Source organism: Chamaea fasciata, unplaced genomic scaffold (genome assembly GCF_029207755.1).
Source record: "Chamaea fasciata isolate MVZ Bird 193981 ecotype frontalis unplaced genomic scaffold, bChaFas1.0.hap1 SCAF_27, whole genome shotgun sequence".
Lineage (NCBI taxonomy): Eukaryota > Metazoa > Chordata > Aves > Passeriformes > Sylviidae > Chamaea > Chamaea fasciata.
This window is the reverse complement of record NW_027094112.1, coordinates 2,061,543-2,084,926: the sequence shown is the minus strand read 5'-3', so window position 1 is coordinate 2,084,926 and position 23,384 is coordinate 2,061,543. Positions and strand designations below refer to the sequence as shown.

Genomic DNA, 23,384 nt, shown 5'->3' with positions numbered 1-23,384 from the left:
CATAATGGTCAGTTTTTTGTCCTCTAAAATGGGCTGGTCAGAAAAAAAAATTCTAGAATTTGTTAAACAAGAATGCAGGCAATGATAACGAGTGTGATAGGAACATTCTCATTAAGATGTTGCACTGCTCCTTGCTTTAGTTGGAGGTTTCTGCAGAAGTGGAGGGTCCTGAGGCTACCACAGATTTTCCAGGTGAAAGCTTATCCTTTTATGGGCTCCTTCAAAGACTGATCCTTCTTAGGCTTCAGAGTAAAGACGGTAACACATGTACAGGGAGATGAGGATTCTTCTCAGCATTTGTTTTGAGAAACCTGCAAACATCCTTGCTGACCCGAGAGACAAATCACTGGCAGTCCCTCCTTTCCTGGGGCTTCCATCTCCTCTCTCATCATCTCTTTACGCTTTGTCACTGACACAGCTCAGCCTGAGCCAATTCACAACCACAGCCCCTGTTTCCTAATGGCCCATCAATTACAGGTCTTTGAGCTCTGAGCTCCCTCTTTCATCCTCATATCACCTACTGCCACACTAGTGTGCTTTGTTCGTCACTTTCCCTTTTCCTTCTTTTTCCCTTAGACAGGAAAACGGACATGATTTGTGTCTTAAGAACCAGACACTCTCGTTTTCACATGCCCTGACTGACCTCTGCTGAACTTGCTCAAGTGAATGAGTTCCTGAAGATGCTGAAAGGCTCCTGTCCCCAGAGGAAATGGGGTCTCTAGAGCAAGTGTCTGGAGGGAAACCTCATGTGGAGCTCAGTCTTCCAAGTGCCTCCCTCCAGCACTTGCAGCATTGCTAAATCCTGGCATCTGCTTTTCAGGGTGCCTGAGAGGTTCCTAACGTGAAAGAAAAGGAACCAATCAGTTTCAGGTGGAAGGTGGGTGGGACAGAGCCCTCTGATGGTTCGAAATGCTCCTGTACTGCGAAAGATTTATTGTTTTCCCCTCCCAGATGTTCTACTGTTTCCGGAAGATGCTGAATGCAGATCTATGTGCCTTTGGGGAAACCTGAGGATGAGAAAAAAAAAATGGAGAGAAGTGAATTCCAGCCTCGGGTGGGATTGAAAGTACACCTGCCTTACACATCAATCTTATAATAGTATTTCTCATGCACCTTGCAGTATGGAACAGATATTTCTGCAGAGAGAGAGAGATGGAGATTTGTTTTGTCACCTCAGAAAGCCTCGCTGCAAATTCTTCTCATGCCATAACCTACTCAAGGGACAACATTCCATGAATTAGCCCCTGTGTGCTTGTCCGTGCGGCTGCTTTGTCAGCTCCCACCGCGGGTGCTCCCAAGGACCAGCTCTTTGCTTTGCACAGCCGGCTGACAGCAGCAGCAGCCGTGGCCGGAGGGGGGGGAAGGCGCCGGCAGAGGCGCAGGCCGCAGCAGTTGGGTGTCCGGCAGAGGCGGGCGAGGGAGCGAGGCGGTGGCGGGCGGTGCGTGGCGAGTGTGTAAGCGCAGGAGGCGGGCTGTCAGGCGTGTGTGCGGGGCCGTGCGGGGCTGTGCGGTGTCGGTGCGGGCGGGCTCGGGGCAGAGGAAGGAGCTGCGGAGCCGCGCGGGGCCCGGCGGGCGGAGCGGCGGCGCCCCCTGCTGGCCCGCGGCCGGCGCTGTGCCCCCGGCCCCGCCCGGCCCCGCCCGCGGCCGTTCGTGCCCGGCCGCAGCCCCGGCTCCTCTGCCCGTGGGCCCAGCGCGCAGTAATACACGGCCGCGTCCCCCGCGCCCCCGGCCGCCGGAAGCCACAGCGCGCTGCTGCGCCGATCTGCCGACATCGACAGACGCCCTTCAGGGGCTCGAAGGTCCTTGGACCCTTTAGCAGTGACCGCCAGAAATTCGGGGTCCTCGGCCCGGGAGCTGACGGTAGAAATAGATGTATTCGCCGATCCGGATATTGGGGTAGTGAGCAGCTGATGTTGATGCCGCTGCCCTCGGTGGTCTCCAGAAATGCCTCCTGCTGTACCTGAGCTCTGACTGCAGACACTGGCAGGGAGAAATGAAAGGACAAATCTCAACTCCTACATTCTCCCCCAGCGCTTCCCAGAAGGAAATCCTGCAGAAGCAGTCAGGGACGTACAGAGATGATGAGAATAGTTTGCAGAGAATGTCTACATGTGCTAGAAACGGAAATGTGCATTAATAGTAATAAGAATAACTACATAAAACATGCTAGAAGACAGAGAGGAAAAGAAGGTATAGGAATGGTTAAACTAAGAAGAGAGGGATGAGTTTTCTGAGGGAATAGGAAATGTTGCAGAGAAAGCAATGGACTCGGAGATGGTTATGGGGCAGAGGTCCATAAAGAAGCCGAAGGGGACGGTAACTTCCAGGGATCTGCGGGGTCGCCCCAGCCGCACACCCGCGCACCGAGCAGCACCGCGGCCAGCGCCGTCAACCCCGCGCTCCGACACGGCTGCATCCCCGCCGCTCCGCCGCCGAGCCTCGCTGCCCCCGCCAGCACCGGCCCTGTGCTCTGACTGTCCAACCCCTTCTCCCCTCCTCCCTCCACCTCCCCACCCCTCCCCTCCCCTCCTCCCCTCCCCCCTCCCCTCCCCTCCCCTCCCCCTCCCCTCCCCTCCCCCTCCCCTCCCCCTCCCCTCCCCCTCCCCTCCCCTCCCCTCCCCTCCCCTCCCCCTCCCCTCCCCTCCCCTCCCCTCCCCTCCCCCCCTCCCCTCCTCCCCCTCCCCCTCCTCCCTCCCCTCCCCTCCCCTCCTCCCCTCCTCTCCCCTCCCCCTCCCCTCCCCTCCCCCTCCTCTCCCCTCCCGCTACCCCCCCCGGGGCTGGCCCCTGTGCCGGCGCCGCTCGGGCTCTCGCCCGGCCTCAGAGCGCTCAGGTGGTCTGTACGGGCACAGCTTGGTCTTCTGGCAAAATGGGCTCTTCCTCTCCACCAGGAGATGGAGCAGCTTCACAGAGCTGTCTCCGTGCAGAGGGCTGGAAACAGCAGCCAGGTTTTGTCTGCAGGTGGCAGTGAGGAGGCTGGGAGCCTCATGTTCCAGCGGCTGTCCGTAGCCTAGTCTCATGTTGCAGACAACTTCCAGAGTCTAGGCTGTATTCCCTATTTCCTTTGCACAGGTGGTTCCAGGATTTTCTGGGAACAACTTGGGCAACAGAGGCCAGTTCACTGCCTGTTCTTTAATGTTTGTTGTCACCTCCAAACTTGTGGAGAGTGTCCTGCTTCCCACTATTCATAACATTCATGGTAACATGAAACACTAGTGGTCCTACAGCTGATGCCTGAGAGACCCCAGAGTTCTCAGCTGGCATTTGAAGCAATGGCCACAACTCTTTTGGGCCTGGTAGGCCAGACAATTTCCCACTCACCTTATCACTCCCTTTTGATCCCTTTTGTCACCAGTATGGTCACAGAGAAAGGGCAGCCAGAGGATGCCACCGCAGCTCTGTCACCCCCAGCGCTGCATAAAGGGGAGCAGTCACCACTCTTGGGCTCCTGGCAACACCTGGTCTAACGGAGCTGAGGATACTGTTGGACTTCTTTGACACAAGGGAATTTGTACTTTCCCTTGTTTAACTGCATGAGTTCCCCATCAGCCCATTTCTCATGCTTGCTGAGGTCCCTCTGGATTGCTCGCCTGACTCTCTGATGCATAAGCCTCTCCTCCCAGTTTGGTGTTGTCTGCAAACCTGCTGAGGGTCCACTCTTGTCCCTATCACCCACATCATCAATGAAGTTGATAAACAGGACCCATCAAGTCCTGACCCTTTGGATGCACCACCAGTCACTGGTCTCCAACTTTATTTTGTGGTGCTGATCACTGATCCCTGTGCCTGGCCAGTCAGTCTTCATTCTACCTCACTGTCTGCTCATCCAACATTAACAACTTCTCTGTGAGGCTCCTACAGGAATCACACACAAAACTGTCAAAGACCTTGCTCATGTCCAGGTAGAGAAGATCCCACCATTCTTTCCTCCTCTCCTGAGTCTGTCACACCACCACAGCACATTATCAAGAAGATCAGGCCTAACTTCCCCTTTGTGAAGCCACACTGACCTGCTCCTGGTGACTTTCTCATCACTGACAGGGCCTTTGATTAGGAGAGCTTTCCAGGATTAGCTGCTCCATCTTCTTCATTAGCCACCTTCAAAGGGGCTAAGGTAAGACTGAGAAAGCTGTAGCTCCCTGGATTCTCCTTTTCCCCTGTTTGAAGACAGAAGTGGCATTTGCTTTGCTCTAGTACCCAGTCACTGTGCTCAGCTGAAGGTAACTGAGAGTGACCTGGCAATGACAGGTGCCAATCCCTTACAACTTGTGTTTACATTCCAACAGGGCCTAAAATATGTGCAGTTTGCTAAGGATTCCCAGACCTGATGTCCTTCCAGCAAGGGTGCGTGCTCACTGATCCTGACTTTATCCCAGTCTGCATTTGGGATTCCTGAAGGCCAGTCTTGCTAATAAGGACTGAGGCAAAGAAAGTGTTTAGCACCTCAGCCTTTTCTCTGTCCTGTGTCACCAGGGCCCTCATTTCAATCTGCAACAGTCCTACATTTTCCTTACTCTTCCTTTTGTTGCCTATGTCTTTTATGGAAGCCCCTTTATTATGTTATTTGCCTTTCTTTCTCACAGCTGAATAAAAATCTTCTCCCTTTTCCCCCCCCTTTCTACATTCCTGGTACGTGACAGGAGAAGGCAAAGTCAGCCACCTGAATTGTTCTGAGCTCTGTGTTTGGTAGGATACAGTCAAAACCCAGGAACAAGGCCACTTCTTTGAGACAAATGCCCCTAGGATACAAATGGAGTGACCCAGATTGACATAATTTACTTCTAATGGACTATTGCAGCATGTGGTATGAGTCCTGTGCTGACGCTGATGTGTTTTGATCCAGAAATTCTTGGGCCTCTCATCATGTCATGCAAAAGATGCCTTGATTCAGGAAATGTGCCAGAAATAAAGAAGGAAGTGAAAACACAGTCATTTAAGAAGCCAAACCACAGCTTGCAGCATTAAATGTGAGGGTTTTTGCATTCAAGATGAATTTGTCAGAAAATGATCACCTCTAGATGGGATGCCTCTGGCAGCCTTGGGCAGCAAAGGTCAATGATAAAAACCAGCCAAGCTCTTTGCTCTTTCATCCCCTTCTCCTGGGGAGTCAGGTGAGTCTGAAACACTTTCTCCTTCTCTGCTTTCTCTAAAAGGAGATACCAACTTAATGGACCCCTCAGGCTGATTCCAGCTGTCTTCTACGATGGCTCCTGGGGCTATTTGTCAAGGGAGAGAGAAGTAGGGAGAAGGTTCAAAGTGCAGGGAGACTGGGACTGTGATCAGTTGTCATCTGGACTTGGAGCCTTGGCAGTGGCTGCATAGGAGCTGGTGACTCTTTTTAGGCCCTGGCAGGATGAGGCCAATGAGCCCTCATACATCTCTGCACAGCCTCCACCTCCTGGCCCTGCATGTTATTTGACTCCTGATGTAGTGACAGGATGCTCCTCATGTATCCCTGTGCTTTTCTTCCTTCCTGCCCTCTCTCCAGGTGCCCCTCATGCCCCAAGACATGTCCTGCATAGAGAAGTGCCAACCCTGCAAGCCCTGCAGCCCTACCCCACTGGCCAACAGCTGCACTGAGCCCTGTGTCAGGCAGTGCCAGGACTTCAGGGTTCATCCAGCCCTCACCCTCGCCCGTGGTGGTGACCCTGCCCGGCCCCATCCTCAGCTCCTTCCCACAGAACACCGCCGTGGGATCCTCCACCTCTGCTGCTGTTGGCAACATCCTCAGCTGTGGCGGAGTGCCCATCAACTCTGGGGGCTTTGACCTGTCCTGCATCACCAACTGCTATGGTGGCAACAGATGTCGTCCCTGCTAAAGCTGCTGTCATCCCTCGTAAAATCTCTTGTCAATGGCCTCAGATAAGGACACCAAGGAACTCGGAATGTGAAGCTGGACAGAGGATCAAACCTTTATGTCATTGTTTTAAGAGTATCTGATTATCACTGATTTTCCTGCCCAGGCAAACTTGAAGGGATCAACCTGAGGAAGCTGATACTGGGCTCTCTGAAAACTTGGCCAATGTCTACCTCTCCTCTCTTTCACTCTCACCCTTCCTTACTCTTGCCTTTTATTCTCTTGTGCTTCCTTCAAAATCTGCTGTGAGGACTCTGGAAACAAGCATGCAGGGGCATGCTGGACTGTGTCCTATTCCTGGACAATCAAAAGATTCCCTGTGGGAACTCTGCCACAGGAAAAGGGAAGAGATTCTTGGCTGTTTCACTCCTCCTCATACTTGGAATGTCTGCTTAGAATCACCTAATTTTGACCTGTGTGCATATTAAAAACTTGCTGCAACCTTGCCTGTGTCCTTTTGTTGTCTTTCATCTGTGCACTGAGTGCTGAGCAGAAAAATCATTAGTTGAGGGGCACAAGGGACACACTTCATCATTTCATCACCATGGCACTGGCGGGTGGGACAAATTGCAATGCTTCTTCTTTACACCACTGCTTCCACACACTGAGGCATCACAGAATTTCATAGAATTTAGTGTTGGAATTTCTCTTGGTCCAGTCTCCCTACAATGAGTAGTGACACATTCCACTAGAGCAGGTAGTTCAAAGCCCCACAAAACCTGACCTAGAATGTGTACAGGGATCTACCATCTCTCTCTGAGCAACATATTCCTCTGTATTACCACCTTCTTTGTAAAAAATTTCTTCATAGCTAGTCTGAATCTACCCTCTTCTAGTTTAAAACTGTTTCCCCTGCCCTATCACAACAAACCCTGCTAAAATATTTCTTTTAAGCCCCCTTTGCATGCTGAAAGGCTGCAACAAAGTCTCCTCAAAGCCCTGGCTTCTCCAGGCTGAATGATCCCAACTGTCTCAGCCTGTCCTCGTAAGAGAAGTGCTCCTGCCCTCAGATCATTTTTGTGGCCTCCTCTGGGCTTGTTCCAAAAGGTCCATGTCCTCCCTGTGGTGAGGACTCCAGAGCTGGAGGGAGTATTCAAGATGGGGTCTCTGTAGAGGGGCATAATCAGGAAACAGTTGGCTTTCTGGGCTGCAAGAGCACATTTTCAAGTCATATCCAGCTTTTCATCCATGAAGGAAGACATCCCTAGTTGCTCCACTGCCAGTAGCTGTCAGTCCTTGCCTGGCTGTATCTCATCTCAGAAATACCACCTGCTATTGATGAAGCACATCATGCAATCAGGACTCCTGAAAACTGCTGCTCTCTAGAAGAGAACTGCAGACATGTGGGAAGCCCTGAGGAGGTCAGCATTTCCACAAGTTCTTGGGGAAGAGTGCTTCTCTTGCTTTGTGCGAAGATGTGCAGGGCAAGGAAGCTCACAAGCCAAAAACTGGGAGGAATTGGAAATGGGTTGATAGCCTTGGAATGGCCTACATTCCCTACTCCACTTCTCTCCTCCACCACCTGATCCAGGGGCCGTGGTCAGCGTGCCTGGTCATGGGCAGTAGAGGCAACTTCCCCAAGCAGCCCTGTCCCCCTGCAGCACAGCCTCTGGCCTGGCTCACCTCATGCCGCCAGGGTAGGGCTGAGGTGTTCCTCTGCTGGGATCAGCTACAGCAGGCCCCACGCTGGAGTCCCCTCTCCCTTTGAACCCAACACCCATCCGGTGAAGCCAGCCCCGGGACAGGGAGTGGTGGCAAAACACACAGCAGGCCTTTGTTCTGCCTTGTCTTGCCCCAGGACAGAGCAGCTTTCCTGAGGCCCAAGAACTCTTCGGCCCCATAGGTGTCACAACCCAGCCACAAGTGCATTTCTACCCCAGGCAGAGTCTGTGGGAGTCAGAGCAGAGTCAGCAGGTAGCCCCAGGACAGGGAGCACCAGGACCAAGACTACCTAGACCCAATTCAGCCATGGGCTGAGCTCAAGCTGGGGCCTGCCAGGGGCTCTATGAGAGCCCAGGCCTAGCACAGGCCTGTCCCAGCTCTGCCCTCTCAGTGCCTGTGTCTGGCCTGAGCTACTCTCGTTCTCCTGACCTGGCCAGGCCCCTTCACCCCCCACGGCAGTCACAGGACGGATCCTGTACATGGGCCTCTCTCGAGTCTGGCCTTGCCCTGAGCCCCAGCACCAGCTCTGGCCCTGGCACTCCTGCCCAGCTCCAGCCCTCCTGGGACCTCCTGCACATCTGTAGAACAGATTAGGGCAATAATCAACAGATTATTTAGGGACAGAATTTTCTCCTAAGACAGAGGTCTGAGACGGACAAGGCCTCTTGGATTTTCTCAGTAGAATCCTACACCTAGGCACTTCCCTCAACAGCTGGCTCCCTAAGGCGCATGTTTCCTCAGAACTGGTGATGGATACACATCCACAGCCTGGAGAGCACCAGCCAGCTTGGCACATCTGAACTCTACAAGGTTTTGACTCCTATGGCTTCCATCTGAACAGTGCTCCTTTTCCTGAAAGAGTCACAGCTTTTAAAGCACATTTCTATAGATATTGCTTCCCAGAGGAAGTACTGTGGCATCCCTGCTCCATGGTCTGTGGGTACCACTGTGTCTTTTCCCTGTGCCACTGCAAAAAGGGTTTTCTTTGTGAACAGATTTGCAAACTTCAATCTAGTAATCCAGATGAAAAACAATTGGATGCTGATGCTTTTTGAAAAGTATGAAGATGGATCTTTCCCACAACCACAGCTACTCAAAATATGTTTCAGAAGATTCAGACTAGCATCTCTTGCAGGAATTTTCCCTAATGTGTTCTTTAAATAAAACTTATAACCCAACTGGAAGTGTGTGTGGTCTTTCAGCTCAGACCAGGTCAGGCTGCTTCAGCCTACTCCAATGTGTTTTTTAATGGCACATTAAAAAAAAAATTAAAGTTTTTTTAATACAACTTCCTTCCCCTTGAAGAGGTTGGATTGAAGGATGTCCTTTTAAATGTCCCTTGTAACCTAAACCTACCTACAACTTCATGATTCTATGAATATTTTAGTCTCACCAGTACACATTACAGGGTGTGCCACTGCACTTAGGGGTTTTTCTTTTATTAGGTGCTGTATGTGATACTTCCCAGCCCTCATCAGTCATTTTCAGTTGCTCCCAGAAAACCTGGTTGTTGTTCTATGACAGAAGATGTGACAATCATCATTGTAACCCTCGAGTCTCTTGGTGTTCTTAGGTTTGATGGGCCACAAGACTGAAAAGCACTCTGGACTAAATCAAGCACACTGGACCCTTTAATGACATCTTACTTGTATAAAAAACTTCCATTGTTCTCCCAAGAAGAAATACATTGGTGCTGCCCTTGTTCACCCAGGAGCACTTGATCATTCTTATGACACTGTGGATGCTGCTATTTAGAGGGACTTTGACAGGCTGAAAAAGCAGCCTGACAGGAACCTCCTGCAATTCAGCATGGGGAAGGGCAAAGTCCTGCATGTGGGGGAGGAACAATCCTGTGCATCAGTATGTGTTGGGCACCCCTCAGCTGTAAAGCCCTTTTGCAAAAGACCACCTGGGCTGTCCTGCTGGACATTGAGTTGATTATGAGCTAGCAATGGACCCTTGCCTCAAAGAAAGCCAACAGTGTTCTGGGCTGCAGTGGAAGGAGTGCTACCAGAAGGTTCAGGAAGAGGACTGTTCCTCTCTATTCAACACTGGTGAGAGTGCTCCTGGAGTACTGGTTCCTCTTCTAGACTCCCCAGTACAAGGGGGCTACAGAAATGCTGGAGAGAATCCAATAAAGGGACAAAAAAAAAAAATGAATGAACTCTCTTACAGGAACATCTCTCCTATAAGGAAAGGCTGAGAGAGCTGGGACTCTTCATTACAGAGAACAAAAGGCTTAGATGAATTTTACCAACATATATAAACACCTAAAAGGAGGGTGTGGTGCTTTCACACTGGCTGGATACCAGATGCCCACCAAAGCTGTTCCATCACTCCCCCTCCTCAGCTGGACAGAAGAGAGAAAATATAAGAGGCTGCTGGGTCTAGATAAGGACAGGAAAGATCACTCACCAGTTATCCTCATGGGAAAAACCAACTCGGATTGGGGAAATTAATTTGATTTACTGCAATTGAGTCAGAGTAGGGTAATGAGAAATAAGCCTAAAATCTAAAACCACCTTCCCCCCAACCCCTCCCTTCTTCTTCAGCTCAACTTTACTCCTGATTTTCTCCCCTCCAAAGGGATAGGGAATGGGAGTTATTGTCAGCTCAACACATGTCTCTGTGGTTCTCTTGTCCTTAGGAGGGGGAACTCTCACACTCTTCCCCTATTCAAGCATGAGGTCCCTCCCATGGGAGACAGTACCCCATAAACTTCACCAATGGGCTACAGTCCTTCACAAGTCCTGCCTGCAAACCTGTGCTAGCACTGGCCTGTCACTCACATGGCCACAGGTCCTGACAGGACCCTGATCCAGCACGAGCTTTTATGGGGTCACCTGAAGCCCCTACCTCCCCTCTTCACTGAAATTGGTGTTTGCAGGGTGGTTTCTCTCTCATCTTCTCTCACCTCTCTTCTGGCTGCTGTTCCACAAGTAGGTGTTTTCTCGCTTCCTAAACATGTTATCCCAGAGGTGCTTCCACCATCACTGATGAGCTCAGACTTGGCCAGTGGTGGATCAGTCTTAAAGCCACTTTGCCTCCCCCACAACCAAAACCTTGCCATACAACCCAAATCCGGAGGGTGCAAGGCAAACAGAGCCAGTTGCTTCTCTGAGGTCTTTGAGGTGCCCAGTGATGGGACCACAGACAACAAACACAGGCTGGAACACTGGAAGCTTTCCTGTGTGTGAAACATAGGAAAGATCTTCTAATTGTTGAGGGTGACCAAGCATTGGCTCACATTACCCAGATGACTTGAGGATTCTCCCTCGTTGGAGCCATTGGAAGGACATAAGGAGAGCTTTAGGAGCAAGAAAATTAAACCCAACATTGCAGCCCAAATGTCCACGATTCAGAGCACAAACAAACACTGGAGCAAGTTGGGAGGCACGGAGGAAAGAGACATAGCATATAATTTTGCAATGGTATCATAGCATATCCTTGGGTGACTAGTCAAGGGTTGAAGTGCTGGGAGCAGCTGGGCCCCTTCCTATCAACAAGGCCACAGGCAACACCATCAGGCAGCTCCAGGCCAACCTCATTTCCCTGCACCACACCCGTCCAGCACTTGAGCAGAGGATTCCGCAGACACTGACACATTCCTGCCCTGGAAATCCTGAGGCGTCTCAATCTCAGCATGCAGAAGAAGCCTCCATGGAGAAATGTCTATGACATAAGCCAGGAAATGAAAAGGTGGCAACACGGAAAACAAGCACCCAGCCCATGTCATTAGCTGAGATGTTTTCCATACATCATGAGCACCTTAGGAAATTATCACTTTCATAGAAGCCACCTCTGGGCCTGGGGCAACTCAGAGCAACCATAAAAGCCAGTCCAACTTCATCCTCTCTCATCCACTTCTCCTGCCTCCTTCTCCTTGGGACCCAGGTGAGTCTGAAGCTCTTTCCCCTGTTCTTTTCTGGTGAAGCAGATGTGTGTTTCTATAGCCTGTGAGAGGTCTTCATGCTGCTGCTGCTGAGGGGTCAGAGAAGAACTAAGGTCTCAGGGAGTGTCAAGGATTTGGCTGAGGGAGATCTTTATTGAAGAAATAAGGTGATACTTTGCAGTACTGTGTCAGGATGAGGCTGAAAACCCCTTTCTCTCACTGCCCAGTTTCTCCCTTCAGGCTTAAGCAGGTACCATTGCAATTCTTGCTGTGGGATGATGGACTCATGGCCTATGGCTCCTCATACGCTCCTGTGCTCTGCTTCCTTCCCTTCCCTCTCTCTCAGGTGCATTTCCAGCCCCAAGACATGTCCTGCTACACCCCGTGCCGGCCCTGCCAGCCCTGCGGCCCCACCCCGCTGGCCAACAGCTGCAATGAGCCCTGTGTCAGGCAGTGCCAGGACTCCACCGTGGCCATCCAGCCCTCGCCCGTGGTGGTGACCCTGCCCGGCCCCATCCTCAGCTCCTTCCCACAGAACACTGTGGTGGGATCCTCCACCTCTGCTGCTGTTGGCAACATCCTCAGCTGTGATGGAGTGCCCATCAACTCTGGGGGCTTTGACCTGTCCTGCATCACCAGCCGCTATGGTGGCAGCAGATATCGTCCCTGCTAAAGCCACTGGTGCAGCCCTCACAAGGACCCCCCAGGAACCCAGAAGCTGATGCTGGACTGAGGACAGAGTTCCTGGCCATTGAGTTCAGAGGTGCTGAGCAACCAATGCTACCCTTCCAAAGGAGGGCAGGTGGAGCTCTCTGAAACCATGGCCAGTGTTTGCTTTCCCTGCCTTACTCGCTCTCCCACCTCTCTCTTGTCTTCCATACTTCTGGACTGTAAGACTTTCAGAGCCCCTCTGGGGGATCTGCTAACCCCTGCCCACTGTGGGGCAGGCAGATGGATGCCCCATTGGCTCTCCAGTCGCTCTCCAGCGTCTGTGCCAGAGGGGGCACAGACTTTCTGCAGTTGCATGTGGTGGCCTCTCACCACCCCCACCGGTAGCCTCCTCTATAAGGGAACTCATTTCCCACTTCAATGACAATAAAGCTTTTTGCATCTCACCCTCAGCCTCCATGTAATCCTTTTTTGGTGTCCTTGTCTCTGAATTGCTGAGACCAAAAGGCATTGCCATGGGTGGGGGAGGAAAAGGTGGGGACAAAAGTGGACCATTGATTATTCCCAGAGGAAGGGGAGGGTGGGAAACACAGACATGGGGCCCTTTCAGGCACTGTCCCTTGGAGCTGAAGAAGACATCCCTGACTTCTCCACAGACAGCAGGGATCAGGCTTAGCCATCCAACATTTCTGCTCAGATATGACTCCTTGGTCTCAGAGCATTCCTGCAGATGGGGAATACAACACACCTTCAGCACCAGATCTAAGACTCTGTAGACTCTTCCTACAGTCAGTGATGGGACATCAGGTCACCCAGGGGACTTACCCCAACCCAACGCAGATGTGCACAGGAAATGGCATGAATCATCTTTCTGGAGACACAAATGCTGCAGCTGACCAGTGGTGGCCTCTGGACTCCCCAGCTAGGACAAGCTCACAGCAGGGCCTGCACACCTGGTCATGTGTGCATAGCTTGCTTCATTAGGCGATCACAAGTGAACCCACAGGCTCCAACACCTCCATCCCATGGCTAAACCCCACATCCATTTCCATGGATAGGACAGATAGGTAGTGAGGAGTTGGCTTCATGGTCAGCAAATAGGCTCAAGCTGAGCCCTTTACCCCCATTACCTGCATCTCCACCTCACACCAAGTACAGGTCAGTTTTCTCTCAACCACACTGAAGCCTGGGTCACAGGACTTGCAGAAAATGTCTCTGTCAAGTCCAACACCTGTGTGGTGGTCCTGGACAGTGCAGACAGACTCTTTCTGGAGGTGAATCTAACTCAAGATGTCTAGTGGATGAGAAGTGTGTGTATTTTTGTATATGTGTGGTCTAAGCCAGCTGACTAGTTTATCTTGAGTGTCAACAAAAGAAAAATAGGTGTCTGTAAGGCCTGTATTGCCTGATCTTTAAGAGATGATTTTTTGTAAGGGTTGAACTAAGGCTTGAGAGTGCCTGTTTCTCTCAGCTGATGATGAATGGAGAAAAGATGAGTACCTCAATAGAAGACACCTTTTCTGGAGTCAGGGGAAATCAATTTTTCTTTACTAATGTCTTGTCTGATTTTGAACTTACATCTTTACTTAGTTCTTCACTTCAGTTAAAGCTAAAGACAGAGGCCTTAACTGCATTTGAGGCTCTGAAATGAGCTAGGTGAATCCCTTACCTTACAGTCTCTGTATTCATGTGCCCATAGTTGCCTTTAGTTACTTCCCACCCTGGAGGTTTCACAGCCACTGTAGTATCCAGCGCCAAATACTTGACAATTCCAGTCTCTTGGAACATGACTATTTCAGACATCTCCATGTCAGCTGAGTTCCTGACAAGGTTCTCATACCACAGCTGCAGGCAGGAGGCAAACACCCAGCCTAGCAATCACTTAGAGAATTGCATTGCTGTTCTTTAATTGGCCTGTGCGAAGAGAGAGTACTATTCATCTCTGACAAGCCCATAAGACCTCCCAGAGGTCAAACTCCCTGGGGCACACCAGAGGGAAAACAGAAAACAGTCTCCTAGGTGGGGCCAGCTGGAGCTTCATTGTGTTAATGAGGTGGGTGTGGGGATGTTCTTATGCTAATGATGCTGGCGACTCTCAGGTGTATGATCTCACTATATGAAGCTAAGCTGAAGAGAGTTTACGCTTTGTGTGTGCACACAAAGTTCCCTTTAGTGGAATTACAGTGGTGGCTGTGAGGGGGAAAAGATCAGGAGTGGAAGCTGTCAGATCCTACTGGATGGAGAGGAAACCAGGTCAGGCAGTTGCCATCAGCTTGAAGTGAGTCAGCAAGGGGAGAGCTGCTCATCCACACATCTTCACCTGAATCCAGAGTTCCCCCCAATAAATCTACCTCTTTCCAATGCTCTCCGTTAGCCAAGGGGACCGTGGCTACCTTGGGAGGACAGTGCATGAAAAAATGGCACTTGGATCATTTCCACTGGCAAATCTGGTGAGTGAAACCTGCCCAAGACATATAGCACAGACTTCCAATACCTTGCATGTTTAAGGAGAGCTGATTTAGGGGAGATTTTTTTACTCTTTAAGTACATGAGATTTCTGGTATATATTGTTGTGGAGTAAGATAGGAGAGAAAGAGATGATTCAGATAGTGGTTTAGTCCATCTGTCTTCCACATCTACCTGAAGATATGTTCCCTCTAGAGAACTGATCAAGAATCCTCCCTTGTCTGCAGGAACAGTTCAGCAGGGCTATCTTTAATGGGATTCAACTTAGACGATTTTGCTTTCAGTTGCTGAGGCTGAATATCTCTGCCCAAGTTGAGATGTCTAACATCCAGGTGCTTACTAGACTCCTGCCTTAGACCTCAGAGACAACCTGGCACTTCTATAGGGCTTTTAGCCGTGTTTATAGGACAAAATGAGTCATGTCTCCCTCATGCTTTTTCTCTGTCTGTGAAAAAAGAAAGGGGGTAAACTGAGGAGCTGAGATAGGAGTATTTCTCCCTAGATATTTCAACTTGGTCAGCAGAAATCCTTCCCCTGACTCTGACATGGCAAAATTGCAAGGAGATGAATAGTACCCGTAGTAGCTATGCTGAGAAGCAGACATCAGTGAGGGAAATTGAGGTATTTGCAAAAGATTCCTGTTCTGAGGCTTGGAAGAAAGTAGGTATAGGAGACCTTGAGTAGTGACTGTCATACTAGCCTGCTGCCCTGTGTGGCTGCAGCTCAGTCTCAATCCCCTGTAATAAACTGACATAGAAGAGGTGGGGAAATCTCTTACAGTGTCACATTAATATGACAGTATTCGTACTCCTCAGCTGCATTTGCTGATATCACACCTTAGTATTGTCTGCCTCGGAGACTACAGGTTATGCTATTCCCTTCCTACTTGTAACAGCTTTTCCCATAGCTGGAGTGCCTCAGCCTGTGTCCATATCTTCCTAAGTGGGATTTTCATCTCACAGAAGTGACCACATTCCCCCTGCTGTAAAGGAGGTGCATGACCTGAGAAATACTTCTCCAAGTGTTTATTTGTTGGGGTACACCTGATTTTCCGGGTTAGATCTATTTGTCCAAATGTGTTTCATCAGGGGAAGATTTCTCTGACAATTTTAATATAGGATAAATACCATTTTCCCATGCTGTGCACCAACTGCATTTTGGGGAATGGTGATTTTTTTTCACTGCTTGTGGCATCTGAAGGGCCAGAACAAGCATGCAAATTTTCACAGAAACTTTTCTTTCTTTGCAGACAGACCTCAACATTTGGAAGGACATGGCAAATGGGACAAGTGTGGAAGAATTCATCCTTCTTGGCTTCCCAGGCACATGGCAATTCCGTGTCTCCTTTGTGGTGGTATTTGCCCTGATATACACCCTGACAGTAATAGGCAACGCATCCATCATAGCCCTTGTGTGGAGAAGCAGCAACCTGCACACCCCAATGTACTTTTTTCTCTGTAATCTCTCCTTTCTGGAGATCTGGTACACTACGGGTGTTGTTCCCAAAGCCATAGCAGTCATGCTGGGGACTAGCCAGACCATCTCCTTCAGTGTCTGCATCCTCCAGTTGTTCTTTCTTCTTTCTCTAGGCTCCACTGAGTGTTTTCTCCTATCTGTCATGGCCTATGACCGCTACTTAGCCATATGCTACCCCCTGAGGTACAGCTCCCTCATGAACAGTGTCCTCTCTGTTCGGCTAGCACTCAGCTCCTGGCTGGGAGGCTTTTTGGCCATTTCCCTGCTGGCCTTTCTGACATCCAGGCTGACTTTCTGTGGGCCAGATGTCATCAATCATTTTCTATGTGATATAGATTCCTGCCTTGCCCTCTCCTGCAGTGATACGTGGCCTGTGGAGCTGGCAACCTTCCTCATCTCCATAATTGTTGTGGTGGCCTCCTGTGTGGTCACCCTGGTCTCCTACATGTACATCATCTCTTCCATCCTGCGAATCCAGACAGCCCACGGTCGGAAAAAAGCCTTTTCCACCTGCTCTGCCCATCTCAGTGTTGTCACGATCTGGTATGGCTCCACCATGTTCCTGTATGTTAAGCCATCAGCCCAGAACTCCCTGGATCTGAACAAAATTGTGAATACCTTTAACACAGTGGTAACTCCTTTGTTGAACCCCTTCATTTACACACTCAGAAACAAAGAGGTGAAGGTCGCTCTGGGACGGGCTTTTCGGAAAAAGTGAAGTGACTTTTCATAGGGCATCAGTTGAATAAAGATTCATCCCCACCCTCCCATGACTTCTGCTCTGCAGAAGATCCCTGCTCAAGTGTAGGTCTGAGTGGGCATCCCAGGCAGTGAGAAACTACCAATTCCCCAATGAGCTCATATCACTTTGCAGCCATCTCTGGCTGGGCTGAGCCTCAGTTCTGGTGCTCCCACCACCCTCTGTTCATTCCCAGTAAATTCAGAATGCCTCTTGGTCCTTTAAAATGCTGTGCCTGGAAAGGGTCACAAACCCTGTCCATAAATGGTTCTGTATCAGAGCTGGAGGAGTGGTACTCCCACAGGTTTCTAGCCCGGTTTGCCAAATGCTTCATTTTATCAGGGTTTGTCTGAATCTCCTAAAGAAATCCCAGCAACTTTAGAAAACATTGCTTTAGGAAGTAGACAGGTGTTTCTCCCTTTAGCCTAATGTTTTGTGATGTATCTATGCCACATTCTTGTAGCTATTTCATCAAATCATACTCTGATTCAAGATAAAATTTGGCAGTGTCTGATATCTCTACCCATAGCCATTATTCCTAGCATAAGACTGTAAACAAAATTTCCATAATTCCTCTTCTTTCCTCTCCTTAGTATCTGAATTTGCTCTTTTATTTTTAATTAAAATTATGCAAAATGTTGAGCTTCATACTAGATGTGTCAGGGCATTTCCACATCTAAAACCCCACATAATTTTTAGCACTACATTGTTCCACCCATTTTGGGCTTTGTTGTGGAAAAGCTTTAATATGATCGGCAAAGCATTCAAAGTGCAGAGCTGTGGAAGGCTGGCTGAGAACCAAGTCTCTCTTTACACTCATTGGGAGAATATTAGCACTTCTAAACAGCACTGGGGCTTGGCACATAGTCCTGTATCCAGGCCCAGGCACCATTGCCCAAGGCACAGGCTGATTCCCACCCTTTGTCTGCTGTGCTCTTTTTCAGTGGCATTTGGGAGAGCAGAAAGAGTCTGAGTCTGGATTTATCCTCAGACAGACATTGCTGCTTGTCATTCTGCCTAGGAATGCATTGGGAGAGAATTTTATATTTGGAGTGTTGAAGCCCTCTACAGTCCTTGAAAGCAACAAAAAGCAGGACCTGAAATGTCCAAGAAATCCAAGATGCAGCAGAGTGCAGGACACTGAGACCTGCTGTGAATTCCTCATCAACACGGGTTAGAGCCCTCTGACATAAACAGGTACTTGCAAAGCTTCACACAGGGTTGTCAGAGCAGGACAGTGCCACTTGGGAGAGGCAGGCTATCCTGGAACAGCAGCAGAAAAACAAATGAGTGCCCTGAGATTTCTCAGTGAAGGGGATGATACTTCATGAGCAACAAATTCCAATTCAAAGGGTGGGATTAGCACCCTTGAGCTGAGTTTCCATAAGAAATGCTGTAGTGGGGTTGCCTGAAAATAAGGTCCCCAGAACCCTTCCTTTAGCTCATGGGAGGAAACGAGATCACTGAGATGTTACCAGCTGTTGGACAGAGAAACTGGCACAGACTAGAGAACATGGGAGCTCCCTCCAGCACTGGTGATTTCCCTCAAAAGGAGACACATGAAAAAGAGTAGGATCACTCTCTGGCAGTGGATGAGTGCAGGAAGAATCTTGTCCAGTCTGGCTGATGGCTGTTTTCCACTTGCTGATGCAGGGTAAGGAAGAGCCCTTCCCATCTTGGGCTTCTGTGACCACAGTGGCAAAACCATAAGAGCAATTGTGCCTCCTACCAAAGGCCTCATTCTCCAGATGTGGCTATCAGTAGAGACCTATGGAGATCAAACAGGAAGAAGAGCCAGTAGGCTACTTGCTCTGAGAATTCTGGTGTTATTTTGAGCACAGAACATTGACAAGGCTGGTTTAGCTTGTTGATGGTGTAGCCTCCAATAGATCTGCCCCAAGTCAGGTTTCTTGGACTGTTTTCATCATCAAAATCCCTGGATCTAGAAGCAATTGTGAAAGTCACATGAGTATGTGTTTCACAGCAGTATAGCATCCACTTCCAGGGATGGGGCAGCCAGAGCTCCTCTGGACAACCTGTTCCAGGGCCTCACCACCCTCAGAGGGAAGACTTTTTTCTAAGTAACTAGTATGAATCTATCCTGTTTCAGTGGGAAGTCATTCCCCCTTGTCCTGTTACTCCATGCCCTTGTAAAAAAGTCCCTCTTCATCTCTCTTGGATCCTCTTTGGGCACAGGAATGTGATTTTAGGTATCCCCAGAACCATCTTCATGCTAAACACGTTCATCTCTCCCAGTCCTGTCTCCACAGCAGCAGGGCTGCAGCCCTCTGAACATCTTTATGGCCTCTTCTGGACCTGCTTCAGTACCTTCACATTGGTGGCCCCAGAACTGGACACAGCACTCCAGCTGGGGTCTCACAAGAGCAGAGTATTAGGGAAGAACCACTCCTCTATACCTAGTAGTCACTCTTCTTTTGATGCAATACAATTCTGGGATACAATTCCAGGGCAGCATGTGAACACTGCAGGTCATGTCCAGCCTCTCATTCACCAGTCCACCCAAGTCCTTCTTGCCTGGGATGCTCTTAGTTTATTCCTTACCCAGTCTGTGTCCACCTTTGGGAATGGGCCAACCCAAATTCAGGATCTTACACTTGGCCTTCTTGAGCTTCAGGAGGATTGCATGGGCCCACCTCTCTGTCCTGTAGAAGTCAAGGCTGTAGGAACACAACACACTGTGGACTCTTCTGAGGACACCTGGGGACAACTGCAGCAGGGTTGGAGCATTGTGAGGAGGGACAAGGACAAACCCATGACATTTTCTGTGTTGCACAAAGAGGGGATGAGTTAAAACAAGCTAGAATTTTTTGTCTAAATCTGAGAGCAGAGTTAGGCAGGTTGGGGCCAAAACCAGTCGCGAAGTCCATGGACATGGGAAGGTAAGAAGTGACCATAGGGAGGGAAAGAGAAGGAGAGGCCATATCCTCATGCACAGGAGTCCTTGGGCAGCCAGTTGAGGATTGCTGGAAGTCAAACAGCCCCACCAGAGTTATACAGACTGTAATATCACTTGCCTTGTCTGGGCCCATGCAGTACATAAACCAAGTCTACTGCCTGCACTGCTGCATTCCTGCCTTAGAAATCCCGGGGCCTTTAATCCCAGGGATCAGAAGAAGCCTTCATGGGGAACGGGCATGGAACAAACCGGGAAATGAAAAGGCAACCGTGCAAGAAATGAAAGCACAGCCCATATCATTAGGTGTGCTGGTTTGCATTCAAGATGAGCTTGCTGGGAAATTGTTACCTCCGCAGAGGCTGCCCCTGGTCCTGCGGCAGTGAAGGGCAGGTATAAAAGAGAGCCCAAGTCTCTGCTCCCTCATCCACTTCTCTTGTTTCCTTCAGCTTGGGAACCAGGTGAGTCTGAAGTCCCTTCTCTTTCTCTTGCAAAGTGAGATCTCCACTTGGTGGGCATCTCAACTGATGTGGGCTTTCTCATATTTGGGGATTGGAGCATCTGGTCACAAGAGAAGATAGTGAGGAGGAGGCTGGCATAGAGAGAGGCTGGTGACTGTGGTGCCTTTTACTTTATGCCCTGGGAGAGAACTTCCTGAGTCAGGGTGCTCTTTGTAGCGCTCCTGGCCCAGTCTTCAGCTTGCCACTCATGATGGCCTTGGCTCTTTGTGAGGGGGTAGCAAGGCTGCTCTGCACCCACCCACCCAGTCTTGTGCTCTGTTTCCTCTCTGCTCTCTCTGCCAGGTGTACCTGCAGCCCCAAGACATGTCCTGCAACACCCAGTGCCGTCCCTGCCAGCCCTGTGGTCCCACCCCACTGGCCAACAGCTGCAATGAGCCCTGTGTCAGGCAGTGCCAGGACTCCACCGTTGTCATTGAGCCGCCTGCTGTGGTGGTGACCCTGCCTGGCCCCATCCTCAGCTCCTTCCCACAGAACACTGTGGTGGGATCCTCCACCTCTGCTGCTGTTGGCAACATCCTCAGCTGTGATGGAGTGCCCATCAACTCTGGGGGCTTTGACATCTCCTGCATCACCAGGCGCTACGGTGGAAGGAGGGGCCTCCCCTGCTAATGGTGTGGGGCATATATAGGTCTTGGGAAGTGCCCCAGGATATCCAGGCATGGTGCTGAACAAAGGAAGAGTCTTCGGGTCATTTCTTTCAGCGGAACTGACCATCTTTAGTTCCTCCTGAAAATGCTGGATGGAAGGGCCCAGCTCAGGCACTTCGAAAGCATGCCCTATGTCTTTCCTACATATCTCCTTGTCTCTATTTTCATTGTGTCCTTCTGCTCCCTTCTACTGCAAGGCTCCTCCAAGACAGCCTGCACTCTAAAGGCAAGGCAAATGGATGCCCTGCATGGACTTCACCATGGCCAAGAGGTGTAGTGTCTTGCTTGTCCCTCCAGATCCCTGCACTGAGGGCCTGTGCTTCTTGCAACCTTGATTCCCTCTTGAAACTCAATAAAGTTTTTTGCATCTCAGGCTGGGTCTCTGGTTGGTCCTTCCCTCCGCATATGCCCGTGCAAGCTGCTGGGGTAGAATGGTGTTGATCCTGGCAGGGGATAACGTGACAATGTAGTGAGATCCTTCATCCATAAAAATGTGAGGTTAGGATACACTGCAGAGGGTCCTATGTGGGAAAAAATCCTGGGACAGGATGCAAAACATCCCCAGCTACCCCAGAGTGATCAGCCCATTTCCTTCAGTGTCTCTGCCCAGATATACCCCCAACACCTCCTGCAAAAACCTCTGCTGTCCTCATGTAACAACTAGAATTCCGTGGGAGGTTCTGGAGACAAATCAACCTGCAGGATCATGGGAATGCGCCACCTCTTGCTCTGGTCAGTGCTGTGCTAGGGTAGACAGAAAATGTTCCCGAAGGATGTCAGAAGTGTTGTGGTGTGGAACAGCCTCAGAACTGTCCCATGACCTCATCTCCATCTTCACTCCACTTCCCAGTCTCAGACCATGGCCAGCACAAATGGGCATGGGCAGCTGGGATCAGTTCCTCATTGCAGGCGTACCACCACACGTAAGGCCTGTGGCAGGGTCCAGGTGCTCTGCTCAGGCTCAGGGCCTCAAAGGCCCTGCTGTGTAAGGACCAGCACTTCTCCAGAAAAGCTCTGTGCAAATTCGTTCTGGACACACTCAGCAGTATCTGTGAGCTGTCTGTGGCAGACAAGTTTTGTTCACAAACGTCCCTCTTGCTTAGCCTGATGCTCTTGGGCACTGTTTTGACCAAAAGCACACCAGAGGCCTCAGCTGGGAAGGGCTGGATAAACACAATCCGTCCATCCATCCATCCATCCATCCATCCATCCATCCATCCACAATGGAGACTATGTAAATTGCCCTTTCCCCTTCTGGGAGTCTGGAATGCAGACAGATGTCTTTTTCCTCCAGAAAGTGAGGTTGTGAAGTCCTTTGATGTAATTGCCTCCTCTTGCCTGTTTGAACAATGGTCAGTCAGGGTGACAGAGGTATCAGGGCACTGAACACATCTCTCTTGGCAGTCAGGTTGATGAGGACTGTGTAAGCCAAGTTCTGCAGGCTGCAGTTCTAATGAGTGTCTGTACCCTGTGCATACCTGTTGGAAATCCCCACTTTTTAACCATCCCTTCACTGTTTATAGATGGTGGGTAACAGGGCTGATGACAGCATGGCACAGAGTGTCCCTAGAGAAAGTTGGGCCTATTAGTGTACAACATTCTTCTTCCCTTCCCCGACACAGTCATGGCATTAATCTCTGAGTTTCTGTGAAGAACATGTGGCTTCAGTATTAATGCAGACATTTAGGTTTGTTTTTTTTTCTGTGCTACTTCAAAATTTCTTTTTCCACTTCCACTCTCAGGTCCAGTGAATGATTAAAAGGTTGGGACATCTCATATGTCTACAGTTCCCTGAATGTAGGGAAGAAGCTGATGAAGGCAAAGATAAGCTCGAAACAGGGCCTGAAGCAGGAAGGGACTGACAGGGAAAGTTCCCTCTACATTCTTCCTGCTGGAGATTTATGGAAGAGTCTCTGAACTCCATCTCTTTGGCCAATGGACATGTTCTTGTGATGCCCAGCCTCACCTTTTCACCCACAAGACCTGCACTGCTGTTACCAGGTAAATTGCTGATTTAGGGGCAATCCAGCTGCTTGCTCTGCCTGGCACCTTTGGAGTCCCCCATTCTCTCTCTGCTCCACAGGCAGACCCAGGGCACAAGCACCACTCCTACCTGGGGACCCTGTGACATCTGCACCATAGAGCGACTAACTGCTGGGGCATCCCCCACTGGTGCCCATCTGCCCAATAACCCTGTTTATTGGCTTTCCCTGTGAAAAACACAGTGTCTCTGTCCTTCCAGTGCAGTGCACATGTGTACTGTGATTCTGTCTCTGTCCTTCCAGTGCAGTGCACATGTGTACTGTGATTCTTTAATTCAGTACCTCTTTGGGCCAAGATCGCAGCCTGACACAGCACCAGGCTGATGAGCTGGACAAATGCATTTGGCATTGGCTTTGGCATGAAGGAAGGCTGTGTTCTACACGTGGAAGCACCAACAATTCGCTGGAAGTAGATCCATTTAGACATGGCCTGAATAAGGAAAGTAAGTAGGATTCCTTATTCTTTCTGCAGTATAAAGCAAACCCCATCCTTTTGAACTCT

At 50.0% G+C, this 23,384-nt stretch overlaps 2 protein-coding genes and 1 pseudogene across 4 annotated transcripts; all 3 read left to right on the top strand.

Moving 5' to 3' along the window:
* The first annotated feature begins 11,276 nt into the window (after positions 1-11,276).
* Positions 11,277-12,081, top strand: LOC136301790 (feather keratin Cos1-2-like). The gene is given in 3 exon segments (XM_066204998.1): positions 11,277-11,315; positions 11,318-11,410; positions 11,755-12,081. Coding segments are annotated over 3 exon segments (459 nt in total).
* A 2,111-nt stretch (positions 12,082-14,192) lies between these two features.
* On the top strand, positions 14,193-17,339 carry LOC136301788 (olfactory receptor 6F1-like). 3 transcript variants are annotated; one of them, XM_066204997.1, is made up of 4 exons: positions 14,193-14,355; positions 14,452-14,527; positions 15,793-16,202; positions 16,380-17,339. In XM_066204997.1, the coding sequence occupies exons 1-4, from the start codon at positions 14,315-14,317 to the stop codon at positions 16,735-16,737; spliced, it is 885 nt and encodes a 294-aa protein (XP_066061094.1). In that variant the 5' UTR covers positions 14,193-14,314; the 3' UTR covers positions 16,738-17,339. The 3 variants fall into 3 exon arrangements, with proteins under 3 accessions (XP_066061094.1, XP_066061093.1, XP_066061092.1); XM_066204996.1 differs by having other exon boundaries at positions 14,193-14,330; positions 15,793-17,339; XM_066204995.1 differs by having other exon boundaries at positions 15,793-17,339.
* A 2,660-nt stretch (positions 17,340-19,999) lies between these two features.
* On the top strand, positions 20,000-20,802 carry LOC136301789 (feather keratin Cos1-1/Cos1-3/Cos2-1-like; annotated as a pseudogene).
* Positions 20,803-23,384: the final 2,582 nt, after the last annotated feature.

Bases quoted from the DNA above. Each gene is read 5' to 3' on its own strand.
- LOC136301788 (XM_066204995.1), top strand. From the start codon at position 14,315: ATGGAGAGGAAACCAGGTCAGGCAGTTGCCATCAGCTTGAA. The intron at 14,356-14,451 runs GTGAGTCAGCAA...GCTCTCCGTTAG, and splicing joins GCAGTTGCCATCAGCTTGAA to CCAAGGGGACCGTGGCTACC. The intron at 14,528-15,792 runs GTGAGTGAAACC...CTTTCTTTGCAG, and splicing joins CATTTCCACTGGCAAATCTG to ACAGACCTCAACATTTGGAA.